The sequence below is a fragment of the Anas acuta genome, chromosome 4 (genome assembly GCF_963932015.1).
Source record: "Anas acuta chromosome 4, bAnaAcu1.1, whole genome shotgun sequence".
In the NCBI taxonomy this organism is placed as follows: domain Eukaryota; kingdom Metazoa; phylum Chordata; class Aves; order Anseriformes; family Anatidae; genus Anas; species Anas acuta.
In genome coordinates this window covers 24,103,390-24,121,256 of record NC_088982.1, presented here as the reverse complement: position 1 = coordinate 24,121,256, position 17,867 = coordinate 24,103,390, and the positions used below count along the sequence as shown (strand labels likewise).

Here is a 17,867-nt window from a genome sequence, read left to right as displayed (position 1 = left end):
ATACAAAGTGTGTGTTTACTCCATAAAAACCTTTTTTTTTTTTCTTTTTTTAAAATCATCATTTTCAAAGGGGAGCAGGATAAAATGTGTGCAGTCAAGATGTCAGCAGCGCATTGGAGAACTGGGATGCTGCTATTTGCTTTCTCTTGAGTTCTTAAGCAGTACCAGACGGGTACATTGCCCAGACCCATTTCAACCTGGGGGTGAGCACATCCCCTTTCCAGGGGCAGATACCTCAAAGAAAGGGGGACCTCTTTTCAGCATGGAGGAGAGCATCACAAAAGTCTCTAAAATGGACCCAGCATAGAAGTATCTGCAGAATTACTCATTGTCAGAGAGCCAAATCTGAAAGAGGAAATGAAAATGCAGTTTCACAAGCAACTCCTACATGGATTTTGGTAATATATATCATGACTTTGCCTTGGTGAGTTAAGGCTTTGGTTTCTAAGCAAGCTAACACAGTGGTTAGGCCCCCCTCAGCTTGGTGTTGCAGTGGCACAGTCTGAAGCGTGTGGTGGTAACACAGAAGCCAAACCCTGACGTGAGGCTAACCCTCAGCTCAGCTCTCAAACCTCAGCTGTCGAGCCCCTTCCAAGGCTCTGCCTCTGCCCTGAGGTGTGCCAAAGGATCCAACACAGCTCCAGTGTGGAGGGAGAGGCTTTGCACTGCTACAAAGGAGCCTGGGCCACAGCCACCAGCAGTATACTCACTGGGCAGGGAGGGCCAAGGAGCACCTCCATCTGCCCTGAAACAGCAGATCAGTCCCCATAGTAACATGGAAATATCATCCTCCATCGCCAGGCTTGTCCCACACTTCAGGTGGCTGTGGAGCAGCCCTCAGCTTCTCCTGCTCCGAGGATCAGGCCCTGGGCCACCCAGTGCCTGGGTGCAGCAGTGCTGAGACGGGTGTGAGGCACTGAACTAGGCACGTCTGAGTGCAGACCTCTCAGGCCTAACATGGAAAACCCCAGGTTGTGCAAATGGTGACCAGGCTTGGGTTTGACTCTAGAACTTGGGTGTGGGCAGCTACATCATTATCCGGCCTCCTTTCAAGCCCAATCGAGCTCTGTTCCATACAACGAACCTGTATGCTGGTGGAGCTGCAGCAGGCAGAGATTTCCCTGCTGTTTGAGACCTCGGTGTTCTGTAGTCTTAACAACAAAATTACTCTTCACTGCCTTTAATTTTTGAACAGATTAGCTATTTCTTTGGGATGTTTCTCTCGAGATGTGGCTGTCAGTGGCATATGCCATGCAACAAAGCTAATGTTTACACTCCTTCCTTTCTTGTTACCTGACAAGCAGAAAAGTGACGATCGCTTCGTGGTATAATTCCTCCTGTGACGCCAGGAGGGAAGTGGCAGTCAGGACAACTTATGGGAAGTGCTCTCCTTTAGAGTAACTTGAAAATCTACTTCCCCTTTCCTAAAAGGGAAGAATGCTTAGGTACCATACTGAGGGTTACTTAATTCCCCCCAGATTTTGTCTTAAAAGCAACCACATTACTTCCCCAAAACTCAGTATTCTTCCCTAGAATCAGGTAGACATCCTAATTCCCCAAACACCCACCAGCCCGGTTAGCATGGGCACAAGCCCACATCAGTTTCTGTAACTGTCTGACCTGGGTAATACTCCCTGCCACCAGGGACAGCTAAACTTCCTGCCCCCCATCTGGCTTTACCATGAGGATGATCCTAGTGGCTTTGCTGAAACCATGGAGGAGGCTCCATGGTTTTCTCCATGAAGTCGTGCCCAAGCTGAAGGACTTCATGGCTTCATGGTCAGATCAGCTTCCTGCCCTCACCACCCTGGCCTTGCCCAAGGGCCACAAAGCTGAGGTGCTTCCCTGCAAAGAGAAGCAGGGGAAGAAAGAGCTGAAAGAGGCCAGAAGCACTGAGGAAACACTGGTTCCTTCTTCCATTCTCCCGGGGAAGAAGAAGAGGTCTGTCACGGCAGGGAGCTCCCCTGTGGCTTGTCTACATGCCACTGCAGACGCAGTAAAAAAGGGCAATCTGGAATGGAAAGGATGACGCACAGGTGAGGAAGCCTGCTTTAGAGGTGGGAGTTGGAGGCATTGCCTTTTGAGTTAGCAGAAGTCAAGCAAACACGTAACGCTCCCACAGCCTGACCTGACAATACAACCATTCCTCCCATTCACAGATCAAACACTGATTAAATCTGTGGCACATGCGCAGGATTTCCATTGTTCGCTGTGCTGTCTGGTGTCTGCTGCCAGCTATGGCAGTGTTTCATGGAGTGGAGGTAAGCGTTTCTCAAGATAACACAAAAATAATAACGATTCACATGGTTGCTTACAAAGCTTTTAAAAACAACTGTTGTCATGGAAGCACTGCCACACTCAAATGTCCTACAGCCCAAAGAACGTAGCAGCTATCACATCCTGATCAGACAGAGGAAATGCATCAGCATTTAATATTTTACTATTATTTTAGCACACTGCAAGTCAGGTCAAATGTCTCCTGAGCTGTATGAAAAGCATTCCTACTCACAGGGAGGACACAAATGTAGTTTTAGACCCAACACCACGACAGAGGATACAAAACAGCTTAGGACAATAGGGAGGAAAGCAAAATGGTGTCTTTTATCCTTTACCCCCACTCCAAAGCTGCCTCAGTCTTTTATGTTTTCACAGCTTGGGTAGCAAGTTCAGATAGCACGACAGCACAAGGGTCTCAGGTCATGGGGACCTCTGGTGGCATTGGGGATACACGGCTGCCTTCGTCAAACCCTGAAGTGGCAGAGAGAGCCTAAATTCTCGTCTCTGAATAGATGCCAAAAGCCCCATTTGTCCACCACCAAGCTACCAAAACTTCAAGTCCTTCCCTTCCTCAGAATCGGCAGCACAGTTTTCATCTCAGTCAAGAGGAAGATGTGTGGCCCTCTTACAACATGAAAGCTACGTAAATGAAGCTAACACACAAAACAAGAAGCAAAACAAACAAAAACAGAACCTGGCCGTGGGACAAAACATGCTACTCACAGGATGTTGAGCCCTACCTACCACATGTATTTAATTCAGCAAAACCTCTGAATGGCGCATCCTGGCAGCAGTCTGCTTCAAGCTGCTGCTTTGGATACATCAGTGCTGCTCTGTGGGGGCTGGAGGGACGGGGCTGCCCCGACAGTAGTGCCCCAACCACTCAGGATACCCTACTGCACGATCCCGCAGCACCCCAGGGTCTCCTGGACACCTCCATGCTACCCACCCACCCATGACCGATTGATGACCTTCAAGGTCCCTTCCAACCCCAGTCATTCTGTGACTCTGACACCCTTCCCTATCAGCTCTTACAGATCTGCCCTAGCATTTACCGGCCTCCCAACTCACCTATTTCTGTGTCCCATAGCTTCCCCCGATAGATTTTCCATTGAGGTGTAGGAGAAAAAGGCTGAGGATCTGACTCAGCATCCCAAGTGCTCCAGGTACTCCCCAGCTCTTGGGAACACGGAACAGACCAACCTCGAGGTTGGGAAAGGCTCCTGGATCTGGCAGAAGGGTGGAAAGGGTAAAGGGGCACCATGAGGTTGGCAGGAAAGGCCCTTTCTCAGGGCAATGAGTCATGAGACAAGAGAGCTGTTAAATACCACGCTCCTAAAAAGCTAAAGCTCCCAACAAGCACTCCAGACAAACACATGCCCTGTGTATGTGAAAGGCTTTCTGAGAAAATCCTCAAAAGACAGCACTTCCAGGACATACAGAAACCAAGCAACCTTAAGGAAAAGGGGACGTTTTATCAGGTGACAACAGTTAAGAAGCCATAGCTAGCCCAGCCAGGCTCCGTGACACATAAAGTCAAGCAAAATCAAGAGAGTCCTTCCCCATGAGCTTTCAGGATGACTCTGCCACCAGCAACACCCACGGCGGCACAGGACTCCACCGAACAGCACTTCTTTCCCTGCCGGGCTCTGAACAGCAGCCAGACAGCCAAGCTACAAAGAGCAGCGCAGGGCAGCTGAAGGAGAAAACCCAGTGTTATCATCTCCAGATCTAAGCACAAAACGCACTTCTGGGTCTTGCCCATCTTCAGCAAAGAACAGCAATAACCTTTTGAAAACAAGCCCAACCCCACCCATATGCAAAGAAAGAAAAAAAAAAAAGTCGCCAAAACAATACTCTGAATACAGTACTCTTCCTCTGGGGAAGAAACAAACAGCACGTGATGTGTAATAACATCCTCCAGTGCGCCTCACGGGGAAACAACAGCTCAGGGAAGGGCACAGCAAGAGCTGCTGCCACCACCACTCTATGTCATTAGCAAGGGCACCACCTATTGTCACAATACCTGATGTGTTCCGCCAGCACGTACCACTTTTAATTGCATGTTAATTATTCAGGCTGAAATTTACTGTTTGCCTGTAAAAATAATAATTAAAAAAAATATTACCCTTTAATTTTTGATGGTAACGTTCAAACCATTTCCATAGGGAAGGACAAGTTAGAGTACTCCACCTCTCGTATTGATGAAGGCAGAAGGACTTTCAGAAATCCTCAGAGCACCAACAAGTAGAAGTTTCCCAGCTGTAAGCAGAGAGGAGCTCAGAGGCGGCCCAGCACACAGGGAACTAAAGGCATAACCAAATCAGCAGCTGTCGGATCAGGGCAGACTGTTGTAGCCAGGATAGGAACCACACTGGGTCTCCGTGTCAAGCACCGTGTACAAACACTGTTGTCCTGCCTCCGGAGAGTAGCAGTACCTCCACTTTAAAACACTGCAGTTTGAGAAAATAACCCCCAAGGTGGCCCTTGCTGCCAGAAACAGGAATCTGTAAGTAATGAAAAAAAAAAATAACTAGACGTTACTCAGGCTGTGGTATGTAGCGTATGTAGCTGTGCCTCCAAGTCAGCCATGTCAAATCTAAGCTAGCTTCTACCAAGCTTTCATGTTTCCAAACCCTGTTTTCCCTGCTCTTGATCAGTTTTTTAGTTGGGGCTTTGCTGTACAAATGCACACAAACCTGGCTTGTTTCTGCAGCGTATCCAAGCTATAAGGCAAAGAAATCATAGGAACGATTCTGCAGGAGCCAACTCACGTCGAAGTCAGTCCCCAACCAGAGCTACTGAAACCTGCTGGACTCCAGCCAGCACTCCGCTCTCAGGTGTCTGCCCACCCCTGCAGGAACACGATACAGCAATACCCACACTCGATCTGCACCGAGCAGCCTTAGGAAAAGCTAGGACTGCTAGCTATAAACCCACAGTCACACAGCAATTGCTCTTCCTCAGAATCTGTCCGATTATTACCTCTGACCTAAGGGGTCTCACCAAAGGAGGCCTACCCAGCACGCTTTCCTCCACTGATAAACCATCTTTACAGTGCTCCTACCTGCCCCTCTGACGTACGCCACTGCCCGCACTCTCCTACACAATAAGCTGGGCCTAAGCAGCTTCTCTTCAGCTACTTCAGGGGGAAAAAAAAAAAAAAAAAAAAGAAAGAAAAAAAACAACCTGAAACCATGACCCTCATTTTCAGTAATGTGAGCATTCAGCTCCCACTCACATCACTTAAAATCAGGCCACAAATCTGTTCCTTTTTACGCCTGCAGATGGTTGCTTTCTCTCCCTACAGATGGTATCCCAAAGCCAGGACAAGTGGCTTTCATGCAGAACTCCGAGTCTACTATTTGACAAAATCTGATACGAGCTGAAACGCAGTCTTCCAAGGAGAGACAGAAGGCTATACTTGTGGCAAAAATTCTTTATTAAACTAGATTTTGTAAAGTCCTTTTCACATTAGAAATTCTAAATGCAAATTACAAAATTGTATTTCAGTAAAAAATGAAAGTTATAGTTAACAGCAAAATTACAACTTTATACAAATAAAAAAAATATTTTTTTAATTTTTAATTTAAAAATAGACATTGATATCTTCCAATGTACTGGTCCTAACAGCTTTTACATCTGGTAGCTGCAATACTAGGTCTTTTCACATGCATATTCACATCGTCATTCAATGCTCAGCAGGGTATTTAGCTGAAATGCCATTGAAATAGTATGATCAGTTGGGTTTCCATTGGAGTTCTTTTTTACTAAAAATATTTTTATTCAAGAAAAAAGGAAGTAATCGTCATACACAGGAACTGTGGTGTTGAACACTTGTTTGTCCATGTCCATGCTATATCCTCTCCCTAGCTCTGTGAAGAGAGCAGTATTATTCTAGAAACGCATTCAAAGATATAAGCATGAGCAACAGAGAGCCTATGTATAATTTATCATAGTACATTAGTGATGATCCTGCTTTGCTATTATCAACAACAAAATTGTTTTCTTAAATACCAATCGTATTTTGTGGCAAAATGAAATAACGATTTGGTTACTCTTTACTTCTTCAAGCACAACCTTATTCAGAGTCCATGTTCGGCCGATCTTTACAAATCTCCCCCGACACCGCATGTGCTCACAACGAGGTTAAACTAGGGCATGTGGACATAGCCTAAATGGGGACTCCTGAGTCGCAATGGTTTCCCACAGCCACAAAAAAAAAGTTAAACTTTGCCTGAGGTGTCCTTCAACAGGCCTATAAAAACATTAATTTTAAACAAAACTGTTCCACATACTATTAAAAATAGAATCCAAGTTCATCCAAGTATTACCAAGGTATCGTTTAAAAATCACTTTTGCCCCACTGCTTTCATAATTGACTGAAATATATTTTAAACACCCACATTACTTTGGAGAATAACCATCTCTGTTGTACTTGTGAGCTTGCTTTCTCTTCTTTACTGTAGGGTTGTTCATCAAAGCTGGTACTAGCATTAAATTTTGCATGAAAAAAAAATATGAGAGTTTTCCTAAATTAAAAATTGGACTAAACATTAACATGTTTCATAGAAAAAGAAACAAAAAGTCATATATTAAGAGGACAGCAGCCATCACAACCACATGCTGATGAATAATAGATTAAAAAGTGGTACACAATATAGGTATTTGAAAAGTCGCACGTTACTTCAGAGTGCTGGTGGCAATACTACGTGCTACTTTAATTAAAAATAAGATTTTTACATGATATACCTCAGGACTCTCACCAATGCAACTGCAAAAGACATCAGAAAGGCTGGAAGTTCTAAAACGTAGCCTACTTTCAAATACCCTTTTCAAACAACTATATTTGAAATCATTCATCCCACTATAAAATATTCATCCCATTATACAAACAATCAAAGAAATACAAGGATTCCGGTGTGTTTTTATGGACAGTTTGGCAAGTGTTTGAAAGCATGGAGTTCCTGAATAATAAAACCCTACTTTCTCTCTCTCCACTCATCATCTTTCTCCATTCTGCATTCAGCTCAGAACAGTTTCTAAGCACACACTTCAGCTCCCGTGGAAGAAAAAGCCTGAGCTCATCATGTTTTCTCTGAATTGGAACTGCAGTGCCTCATCCCAAGCCACTGAAGCTGAGGGAGGTTTTATCTCCCACTTCAATAAAAGCAAGACTGGTTCTGCTTGTGTTACAGTTTTAAACTATCATCTGACATCAAAATTCAGCCTGTAATCAAACAACTTTTAATTAGGAAAATGACCAACTTATAACCAGGTAAGGCATTCAGAGTACCTCAGTGAACCCATGACCATACCCAAAAGGGCAATGGACAGAGGGAGAGAAAGAAGGACTCCAAATTGCTCCTGAGCTATGCACTTCTCTACTGACTCTGATGGATGGGAGAAACCTCTGCAGTTGGGGTGGAGCTGAGGTTTTGCCTTGAATGTATTTATGCATTTAACCAAATAGGAATAAAGAGAGAAAATAATTATAGGGAGGGCCACTGAAGCTCAGCAGGTACAGCTTCTTTCTAAGAGTCCTAGCCCTCCTCATGAGCCTGTTTATGCACTCCTATAGTTTAATCTCTTTCACCCCCCCTGATCTTGAATTTTTAGCTTGCAGGAGCAGGTTTGATAGAGGCTCAGAAAGCAGCACTTCAATATCCCAACCCCACTGGTTATGGTATTTTCTGGGGAAGTGAGAGTCGAGTGCAATCGCCGTCCCCCTGCTAAGCCAGAAGAAGGTGAAAAGCTGCATTTCTCACCTCCAGGGTAAGCACGTCAACAACTAGGCTATGACGAACAGATGGGCAAGACAACAACTTCTTCTGCTCATCTTTTGAGCTGAAATCTACGCTGTTTTCATCCATGTCAGGAACGATGTGGATGTACTGAGGGAATCAGGCCCCCTCCCAAAACACCAAGAGGCATGGGCACTTCCCCACGTACAAGCGCATCACCGCAGAGCTTCAGCACCCAGCAGCTCAAGGCGTGACACGTTGGGCACACGTAGGGCCTTTGTCGGGCAGCTCTGCACCCAGGCCAACCAACAGGGTCTGTGCCTCAACGAGCTGCACCTCCATTCATTATAAAAAGTAGCACTAAGGGCAATCTGCTCAGAAGCAGGAGGAAATTTCTTTGTTCAAAAGAATGATCCAAGCTCCATTTAAGCAATTCAAAGGTCTGCAGCCCTGGACAGCTGATAAGCTGACCTGCTATCTTGTGACATCTCAGTCCATTTTAGGCACTGTCACAGAGGACACAGCACGGGCCTGATCACACAGGATGTCGTGCAGTAGCTTAAACAGCCCTGCTAGAGCTGTTTGGGGGGCCCATACCTTTTGTATTTCAAACACTGCTTGCCAGAGTAGCCTAGCAAGGAGAAAAAGACAAGGGAAACAATTTGGATTAATTAAGTACCCACAAAAACATAAAACTATTACTTACAGCAATCTGTTATTCCAGTACGAGTTTCTTTGATTAAATATTATTCAAGCTATTCTTGCATTTGAAATCACCATAAAAAGATAACTGTGTCTGTTGAAGCATGACAAACTCATTTTTAGATCTACTGTACATTGTGTTCACTGTGTATATATTACAGCAAATATGGATATTCAAGAAACATCATGTCTTTCAGTTTGTCAGCAACTTGCACAGACACATTTTGAAATGAAACCTGTTTCTGTGCACAGCTTTTCTCACAGAAGTTCCTTGCTTACTACTACCCATGCACACAAATGGCAGAACTTGCACACACATATGGATTCATATACAAATTCCATGTGCATGTAGTTCCTGGGTAAAATTTTCTAGGGAAGTAATTTTAAAATGAAAGACTCTCCTATTAATCCTTAACCTATTAATATTATTCCTAACACACAACTCATATCTGTTCTGAAAAAAATAAAAAAGGCTTAAATTAAAAAGTCAAATGGTTTAAACAATTCTTATGCCTTTTAAGAGGCAAAGATGTAAGTTGTAATGCATTCTAAAAAATATTTCAATGAAAAATCTTTTTTTTCTTATCCAATTGCTTAATGGAAATGCTTGACAAAATACAAGTGTTTCAGTTTTTTGTTGTTGTTGTTCTTTTTGTTTATCTTTGTTTTTAAACACAGGTATTTTTAAATGCTGATGCAACACCACCGGAGCAACTTTTGTATTCCTAGACTTTCCAGTTAGGCAATTACTACTGCAGTATTAGCATTCATTTTGATGTTAAAAAATACATTTAAAATGCCTCACAGATGAACAAATTTACTACAAGAAAATCACCAATTTCATACACACAGAATGAAGACATCACCATTAGACACCTGTAAAATGAAACAGTACTCATTTTGCTCTATTATAAAAGACATAAAAGGAAGAAACACTTTTCATCCAATAGGTTGTTGTTTGGTTGGGTTTTTTTGAGTGTTTTTTTCCGAAATTACAGCATTATTTATGTGTGAGTAGAGATGTAAGTACTGTGTTGTATTTTCCCCTTTAATGGATCACAGTAAGTCTGTAAAAAAAAAAAAATACTTAACATATAGCTGGTCTTAATGCACAGTCCTTTATATGTAATTTCCATCAGTGTCAGTAGTAGTTTAGAATGGAGTAAGGACAACAGAACTGGTCAAGCCATCACAAAATGACCACTAAAAATACTAAATCAGACTCTTGAAGAAATCTGGATGTATTTATCACTCAACGGTAACTGGATTTGAAATATCAGTAGTTGCTGAGTTTCCACCTCCTCGTGCTCTTCTGAGGGGTTTAGCACAAAATTCTGCATCATAGAATAAAAGTCCAAGGTACTACGTTTCAAAAGCACAGAATCCACTGCAATTTCAATGGATGAAGGTGAAGAAAGAGTCATAGGCTGGGTATGTTAAGAGTTGTATTTTAAAACTGTACCTTAACTTCCCTTTAAAACATCGTATAATGCTCATCAGAATTTTAATCTGCATTTCTAAGACTCCAAAACCTGTAAAACCTGTCTTCTTTGTGCAGATTCAAAAAGAAAATCCATCTGACATGAAAGTTTTCTTGGAAACATACTGACAAGACCACTTGCTGTAAATCGATACCATTTCTGATAAAAAACCATCCTTTAAAACAGATTACAAAACATTATTGCAGTTGTTCAAAAAGTTGTTAGCTGTAATCCGACATCTCAGTTTCTGTATTCCTCATCTCTTCTTGACAACCCTTCAATTCAGCATGACTTTCAGGCAGCCTGGTTTTATTTCTGTGAACCTGTGAAATGAGAAAAGATGAAGCTTCAAGATGAACGCTACGTGCAATGCCATCTCCTGCAGCCCTCATCAAACATATGGAAAGCGATAAGGTTCTCAGTCAAGTATATATGCATGTGGGAGTCAGGAAACCAGCATCGTGTCCTCTGGATGTGACAGCAAAGGAGGATTTTATAAAGGTCTGGAGAAGTAAACAGCTGGAAACACCAGGAACTGGAAGGAAGAGTTTTAAAAAAACAAAAAGGTCGTCCAATATTCTTGGTTATATTAATTCTGCTCCTTTTTCCCTACTCCCTTTTTATCCCCTCTTCTTACAAAATACATTTTCTCCCTTGTTTTCTGTAGAAAGTGAGAGGGAAATGGAAAAAAGTCTTTGCTCTGAGTCCCACCTTCACAGTCACCTTCATACACTCCTGTAAAGACAAGGCAGCAAACGCAATGACACCAACCCAGACTTGCTAAACTGCTGTCCCACGTAAGAAGCTGAGAGCTGAAGCATATATTGGAGACCAATAGAAAGCATGGTTAACAACTCCTCACATTAAAGCTAGCAACCTTGAATGGAAAAAATAATTAAGCTGTGTTTAGATAACTATAATTCATACTGTTTTCATCTACCACAGAGGAAAGGATCTAAAATTTAATAGGCATTCTTTATTAGATGGTTGTGTCATACAATTGGCACTGGTCTTATGAAACAGCAGACCAGCATTGATCTGTTTAGTAGTTTAGCAGTACTCTAAAACAGACTTCAATTTCAGTTAGTTAAATGTGGGATAAGAAAAAATGAATCACTAACAAAAATCTAAACTCACCTGAAGTTGTGGCTTGTGAGGTATCTGATAGCTGCTGGTTTGATGCGAGCAACTCCTCCCTGACTATGGCTTCCTCTTCCCGTGATAACACAAAGATAAGGTTTACCACCTGTCTGTTGGTACTCTGTAATAGCAGGGATTGTAACGGTTAAAATTCTCCCTCTGCTGAGACTTGGCATTCAACATAACCTTTACATCCACTTTTCTGAAAACTTTCACCAGTGATCTAGAGCTTTGTTTTCCCATGGTAGCTATGCACCTTCTATATAAAAAGTCGTGTTTGCCTTCCTCTGAAAAAGATTCTCTGAAAGAAAAATATAGTCAAGCTTTTTAAAACTAGATTGCTTGCAACATGCAAGGTGCAATCATCAGAAAATCCTTCTAATTTCATAGCAACTTTACTGCTTCTATCATCTATTCCTTAGTTGGAACTTGCACCCCATGAGAATATAGTTAAATTGCAAAATTAAAAATAAGAGGGACGTCATACACAAATTTTTAAGTCACAATAATGCATATAAACAAATGAGATTTTAATGGATAAAGGAAAAAAAAGGAAAATATAAATGTCAAAAACTGTGGTTTTAAGTCACACTTATTTGGATAGTAATTTTTGCTATGTTGGAGCATATGAATCAGTAGATCAGCACATCATGAGCTTTATTAGTTTATCTAGCCATGATACGAAATGAAATTGCTCTTAGCCTAGAGATCACATCAGCCTAAATTGATTAAGAAAAAAGAGGAAAAAATATAAATGAAGTTGGATTCTCACAAGCCAAAATTTGTGAGTTCAAGATTATCACTTCACATTGACATCTTTCCTAACCTACTCTCTTTCTCTCTCAACCTTTTAGTGTCAGTTTACTCTTAATTCTGCCAGTGCTAGGTGCCCATATTGATTGATCCCTTTCCCACGTATGTTAAATGAAGATGAATTCTCTTCAAGAACTAGGACTGAACCATGAGCCCCTCCCATCATTCCAAACCTCATGATGTAAGCGTAGCTTCACTAAACTCTAAAAAAGCATTAGATTACAGCTTACAGTATACAAATGTAATTTCAGGAGTAGAACGAGATAATGCAATTTAGTTAGCTCTGACCTATATTAATGGGAAAAAGAATGACTATCTGAGCCCTACCGAACACTAATGCTTCTACTGTGTGGAGTAGCTGTTGTATATTAAGGAAAAGTTTTGTGCAGTGGTACCTTACATGAGAAATATTTCTTACAAAAGCATTCCCAGTGTGCTTAGATTTATAGGGTAAACTAATAATGCAGAAAATGTATCTTTTTACAGCAAGAACACTCATGAATCACCGGAACACTCACTCCACTGGGAGAAAAAACAAGCCCTCAAGCAAAACTGCAAAAAATGTCATTTATGGAAGCAGCAGCAGTATTCTGATCTCAAGAGATCCTACTGGCAAATGTATGCAACAGTTACTGAAAGACAGCTTAAACCACACAATTTCAAGTAAAACTTGAAGACAATCTAATCATTGTGGTTAGTATTCCAAAATACCGATTTTTCTTTAAAGATTAAAAAAAGCAAAATTATTCTGACAAAGCAATGCAAAGATGACACAAATATTTGGATTACCACCTCTGTAAAAATGCCATGAAGGACAGATCAAGTCTTCAAAAAATAAATAAATAAAATAAAGAGAGGATAAAACAGAAGCAACAGTAAGATTTACAAAGAAGCAGCAAAGTGCTGGGTATGGAGGTTGGCAGCTTTGAGCAAAAAGAATCATTGCCTTGTCAAGGAAAATAATTTCCATGGGGGAACTTTGAAAATAAAACAACATGGAAGCCAGCTGTTTCCACATAGTACTAGATAACACTCAGACCCTCGGACACTGCCATATATAGTGATTTCTTAGCAGTGAATGAGGAGGATAACTTCTAGGGGACAGGAATTATTAGCTCATTCCTACCTTCACATTTTTCCTGCAGCACTCTGGACAACTGTTTCACAGCTTCATCCACATGGAGCCCATGCAGATCCAACACGTTCAGAGGCAGCAAGGAGGTATTTACTTTCTCAAAGATCTGCGCAGCGGCAGCATGGTTGGCTTCTTTCATCTTCTGCTCGTGAAGGCGACCCTTTATGCAAAAGCACATCAACTATTACACTCCGAGACATAATCTAAACTTCACACTGGTTGTTGGGTTCAAAACGACACTACTGGCAGGGAGCTTTTAGCTCACAGTTTGAAGCAGTGAAATTTATAATCACAACACAATTTCTGGAAGAGGCTCAGTGAGACCTACGCACAAGGGGATTTCATGAAATTTGTTTGTTAAGAACTACTCAAAGCTGGCACCAAGAAGAAACTATAAACAAAATCTTCATGAGAAAGGGAAAAAAAAAACAACTAGAAGATGTCAGGAGAACATAACATCATTACATAAGCTGAAAATCATCATGAAGTGTAACTTTTTAGATTTATTATTCTAACAATGGCATTTTAGTGTCTGAAAATATTTCACTAAAACTTTAATGAAACAATATCAAAGAAACTGCTTAATTGCCTAGGAAAAACCTGCTGAGTATTATACTTGAGGTTAGTTTTTCTGAACACATTCCCTAAAAATCAGAAAATCAGTCTAGCCAAGAAGAGCAAGCACTTAAGCACTTTCGGTTTTTTTTTTTTGGATAGTTGCCTATTATCTCTCCCAATAATTGTGACACCTTTTATGACAATGTCAGTATAGTCCCTATTGGAATTAGGGGCAAGGAGCAGTACAGGATTATTCACATTACACAGTGAACAAACACCAACTATTTCCCACGAACCTTGCAGTGATCATATCTGAGAGACTGAAGCAACAAATTATGTCTTTGAAGATCTGTAAGCACAGTTTGAAAGGAAATGCAAGTCTTAACTCCAGGTACTGGACTGACAAGGGCTCAAGAGAACAGAAGTGACACACTGTCTTACACTTCCTTAAAATGGATCATCTGAAGTACATTAGTGTCAGACCAGAGACACCAGCCCCATAACTCTCACTTGCAGAGGATTCCCAGGACAGGCCAAGGCCACCAAGTATAAAGTACTTTTTCATGAATAAAGGTACTTTAGTTTGCCTTTTTATTACCTAAAAGAAAATACATTATAAATTTCCAGACTGTACTTGTCATTAGGTCTATGAACAAAAGGGAGGACTTGAAATTATATTTTTATTTAAAATCATGCAGAGCTTTGTTCAGAACCTCCCCAAACATCAAGAATATACAGACTGAGAACATTAACAAGATCATTATAAAGACACGAGTATTCAGCATTTCCTACATATACAGTAACAATCCAAACATTTATACCAACCCCATGAAAGCTTTTATAAGATAACAAGCAAATTCAAGGAACTCATTGTTTCATTTTTATTCTCTCCTAATGCAACTCATAGATGAGAATTAAATGGTTCTATAATGGAAATTCTTGCCAAATTTTTCTTTTATATGCTATTAGATCAGAGGAAAGCTACAGCCTTCAAAAAGAATTAGAGATTTATAATTTTTAAGAGTAGTCTGAATGATGCATGCATTAAAGTATCTTGTGTGAAGACACAAAAATACGTACAGGAAAGGACAGAGAATCAGTCTGTACTTACAACAAAGAACATGATCAACAGCAATGATGAAGGGGGGTTGAAGTTAGATAATCTTTAAGGTCCCTTCCAACCTGACCCATTCTATGAATAGGAATCAAACTAGAATATACCAAGAACTGTGCTTGAATCAAGACGAGATAGCTTGTGCTCCAAGGCCACAGTACACAAGACTGATCAGCAGATCTAAACTCCAAAAACGGATGTCAAAAAGCACGGTGTGCCACACCACCTCATACTAACAGGAACACAGGCTGTAGCCATAAAGATATCCAAAACAAGGACACAAAGACAGCAAACAGCACTCCTGTCCAACATTTACAGAGGATGAAATAAGTATAATTCTGAGGGAAAAGATCATATCTTAATACCTAATTCCTAAAAAGTACAAAAGACGTGTCTAGAAACAGTTCCTCACCAGTTAAGAGGAACCCAAAGGACATTTAAAAGATTCCATAGCTGATGTTCATTGCACTCCATGTAACGCACGAGTGAATTCAGACCACATCGACACAAGTCTTGGTGCTTACAAGCGTGCAGATGTGAGAGTGCTATCTGTAAGAAAATGAGCATATCTCACTAAGCACTTAAATATCATCTTTCATGAGATTTCACACTGAATTTGGTTACAGTAGCTTCCTGTGTCAGCATCATTACTAATGGAAGTGAGTTTAATTTTAAGACGATTCTCAAACTAACCCTTAGGCAACAGTAACTGAGCAAGTTTATCAGCTGCAGTAGGCACAATTTTATCACTTCTGATTTAGCATCTGTCCCTCTAAATTCAGAAAGAAAGCACAACATTTAAGTTTACCTGATGTGCATAAAACGCTGCCACAGACTTCATTCCCATGTGATAGGCCTCCCCAGCCTTTTTCAAGCATTCCTGTCTCTTTTGTTGGTGATGAAAAGCTTCTGCTCTTAAATCATCATATTGTGGATACTCATATTCTTGAAATATTTCACTCAAAACATCATCCTCTTCCTTAGCTTTTTTTGCCTGTAGGAATTTGCAATGTTGAATTTAAGTATGCATTGTAGGGTGTTTTCACTGACATGGCTTTGGATTTATTTGTAATTACTATTAAAAAAACACAGTACCTTCTTCTCACGGTTCTTTGCAGCACTGTAGGAAGAAACACTTTCATTTTGCTGAACACTTTCTTGAGCTATAACTGTTTTTACAGGATCTGCTTCCAGAACACAGTTCAGAAACTGTTCAGTCTGCTCTAAAGAATAGCTGTAAAGTATAATAGGTAAGATTTGTGACTTTTCAAGTATATTAATAGCTGCTACGTTTACTAAAATACATGCTACAGACCTTCATGGAGTGAGAGAAATAAATGCCTATGAAAATAAAGCACTAGAATAGAATTTTCCATCTTACAAAAGGGTTTGTCAACTCACTGTACTGCATTACTGCCATTAATGTAAAAGCAGTCTTAGTCGACTGAGATGTCATTAAGGGGCACTTGAATACTGAAAGGACTATGAAATACCAAAGGAAATTGCATCATATCTTAATAAAACACTGGCATCAGTTTAGAAGGAAGCACTGTCTTCTGGGCTGTATAAGTTACTTTATCTTAAATCTCCTCTGGATGGGGTTAGATAGTACAATCTAGTTTAAAACCAGCTCAGTTCTCTGGAACTGTTATGCAGGAAAATCTCTGTGTTAAACTTAACAGAGTAATAGGAGATCAGCTGCCACCAGATTTTCAGTATGCCCTTTCTTCTTCTTTATTCTTCTTGCTGCTCAGTAAGCAGACAAGAGAAAGATTGATCAGACGTAAAGACAGATTTTGGGAAAGGCAACACTATGAAAAGAATTTAGAATATGAAAAACAGTGAAAGAGGTGTAGAGGTGGATAAACAGCTTGCTTTAAACATTCCACAAGGAAAGGTTTTGCTAACAATCTGGACAAGCAGAAAAACTGACAAATAGGCATGCAAACCCGTATGTCAAGACACACATTCAACTGGCCAAGGATGAAAAAGGAAAGTTTCTCTTGAAAAGAAGTTTAATTCACTGGAACTTCGATTTAAGAAGGTAGTCACACACCCCAAAAATATAATGCAGAACAGAGAAACAGAATACAAGCAGGAAGAGATAAAGAGACGGCTCTTTCCTTCAGAGCTGCTATAGTAACCATGAGACTACTAGCAGCTAACACCAGGTGATAGTTTTCTTCTTAAGCTGGATGGTATCTTCTGTACATATACTGTTAAATCCTCTACTAATTTCTCCTACTTTGTTTACACCTTGACTCTAGAGCAAACACACAGTTCCACTGACAGTCCGATGTCAATAACCAGAAACGTTCTTCTGGTAAGTGAAACTGCCTATTCCTCAAAGCAAGAATTGGGTGTACACATGTAGTTTTCATACCCTTTTTTCTTTTAAGACCAGTTACTTTTGCCTTTATTTAAACCTACAAAATGCAAAGTGCTAGTTCGGAAAAAGCCATTAATTAGCTGTACCTTAATTGTTGATAGTTAAGGCAATAACTCTGCATTACTGAGTACCAGTTTTACAAAGAGCTTTAAAGATTTCTTACTTGTTGTCCTTGAAGACGTCCATTAAGAAATTTTGATTAATTGTTGGAAACATCTCAAAAAGTTGCTTCTCCTTCAGTTTAGCGGCACAGTCTTTTCTAGCCACAGAAGGAACACGTTTCTACCCAGAAGACAAAGAAATAATATTGCAAGCTCATGATTAGAACAAAATCAGTGGAGCCAACCCAATTATACTGCTATTTGTTAGGATTCAAAAAAAACATCCACTCAGTAGTTATGCACCCGTAGCAATGGCAACACTTCAGTATCAGCCTGCCACATTGATCTGATGATAAGAAAGCAAGGACAGGTGAGTTGTATTACACACTGGTGCAGTTCTCTGCAGTCATTTG

At 40.7% G+C, this 17,867-nt stretch overlaps 1 protein-coding gene across 5 annotated transcripts in view; it reads right to left on the bottom strand.

Annotated features, from left to right (window-relative positions):
• Positions 1-5,701: 5,701 nt before the first annotated feature.
• The window catches only part of N4BP2 (NEDD4 binding protein 2), a 40,389-nt gene continuing 28,223 nt past the window's right edge, over positions 5,702-17,867 (bottom strand). For all 5 annotated transcript variants that reach the window (XM_068680150.1, XM_068680154.1, XM_068680152.1 and 2 more), the window contains 6 exons: positions 17,517-17,635; positions 16,060-16,198; positions 15,773-15,958; positions 13,284-13,452; positions 11,342-11,465; positions 5,702-10,527 (listed from right to left, as the gene is read on the bottom strand). In XM_068680150.1, the coding sequence (XP_068536251.1) occupies positions 10,482-10,527; positions 11,342-11,465; positions 13,284-13,452; positions 15,773-15,958; positions 16,060-16,198; positions 17,517-17,635 (783 nt within the window). In that variant the 3' untranslated portion in view covers positions 5,702-10,481. The remainder of the gene's footprint in view (positions 10,528-11,341; positions 11,466-13,283; positions 13,453-15,772; positions 15,959-16,059; positions 16,199-17,516; positions 17,636-17,867) is intronic.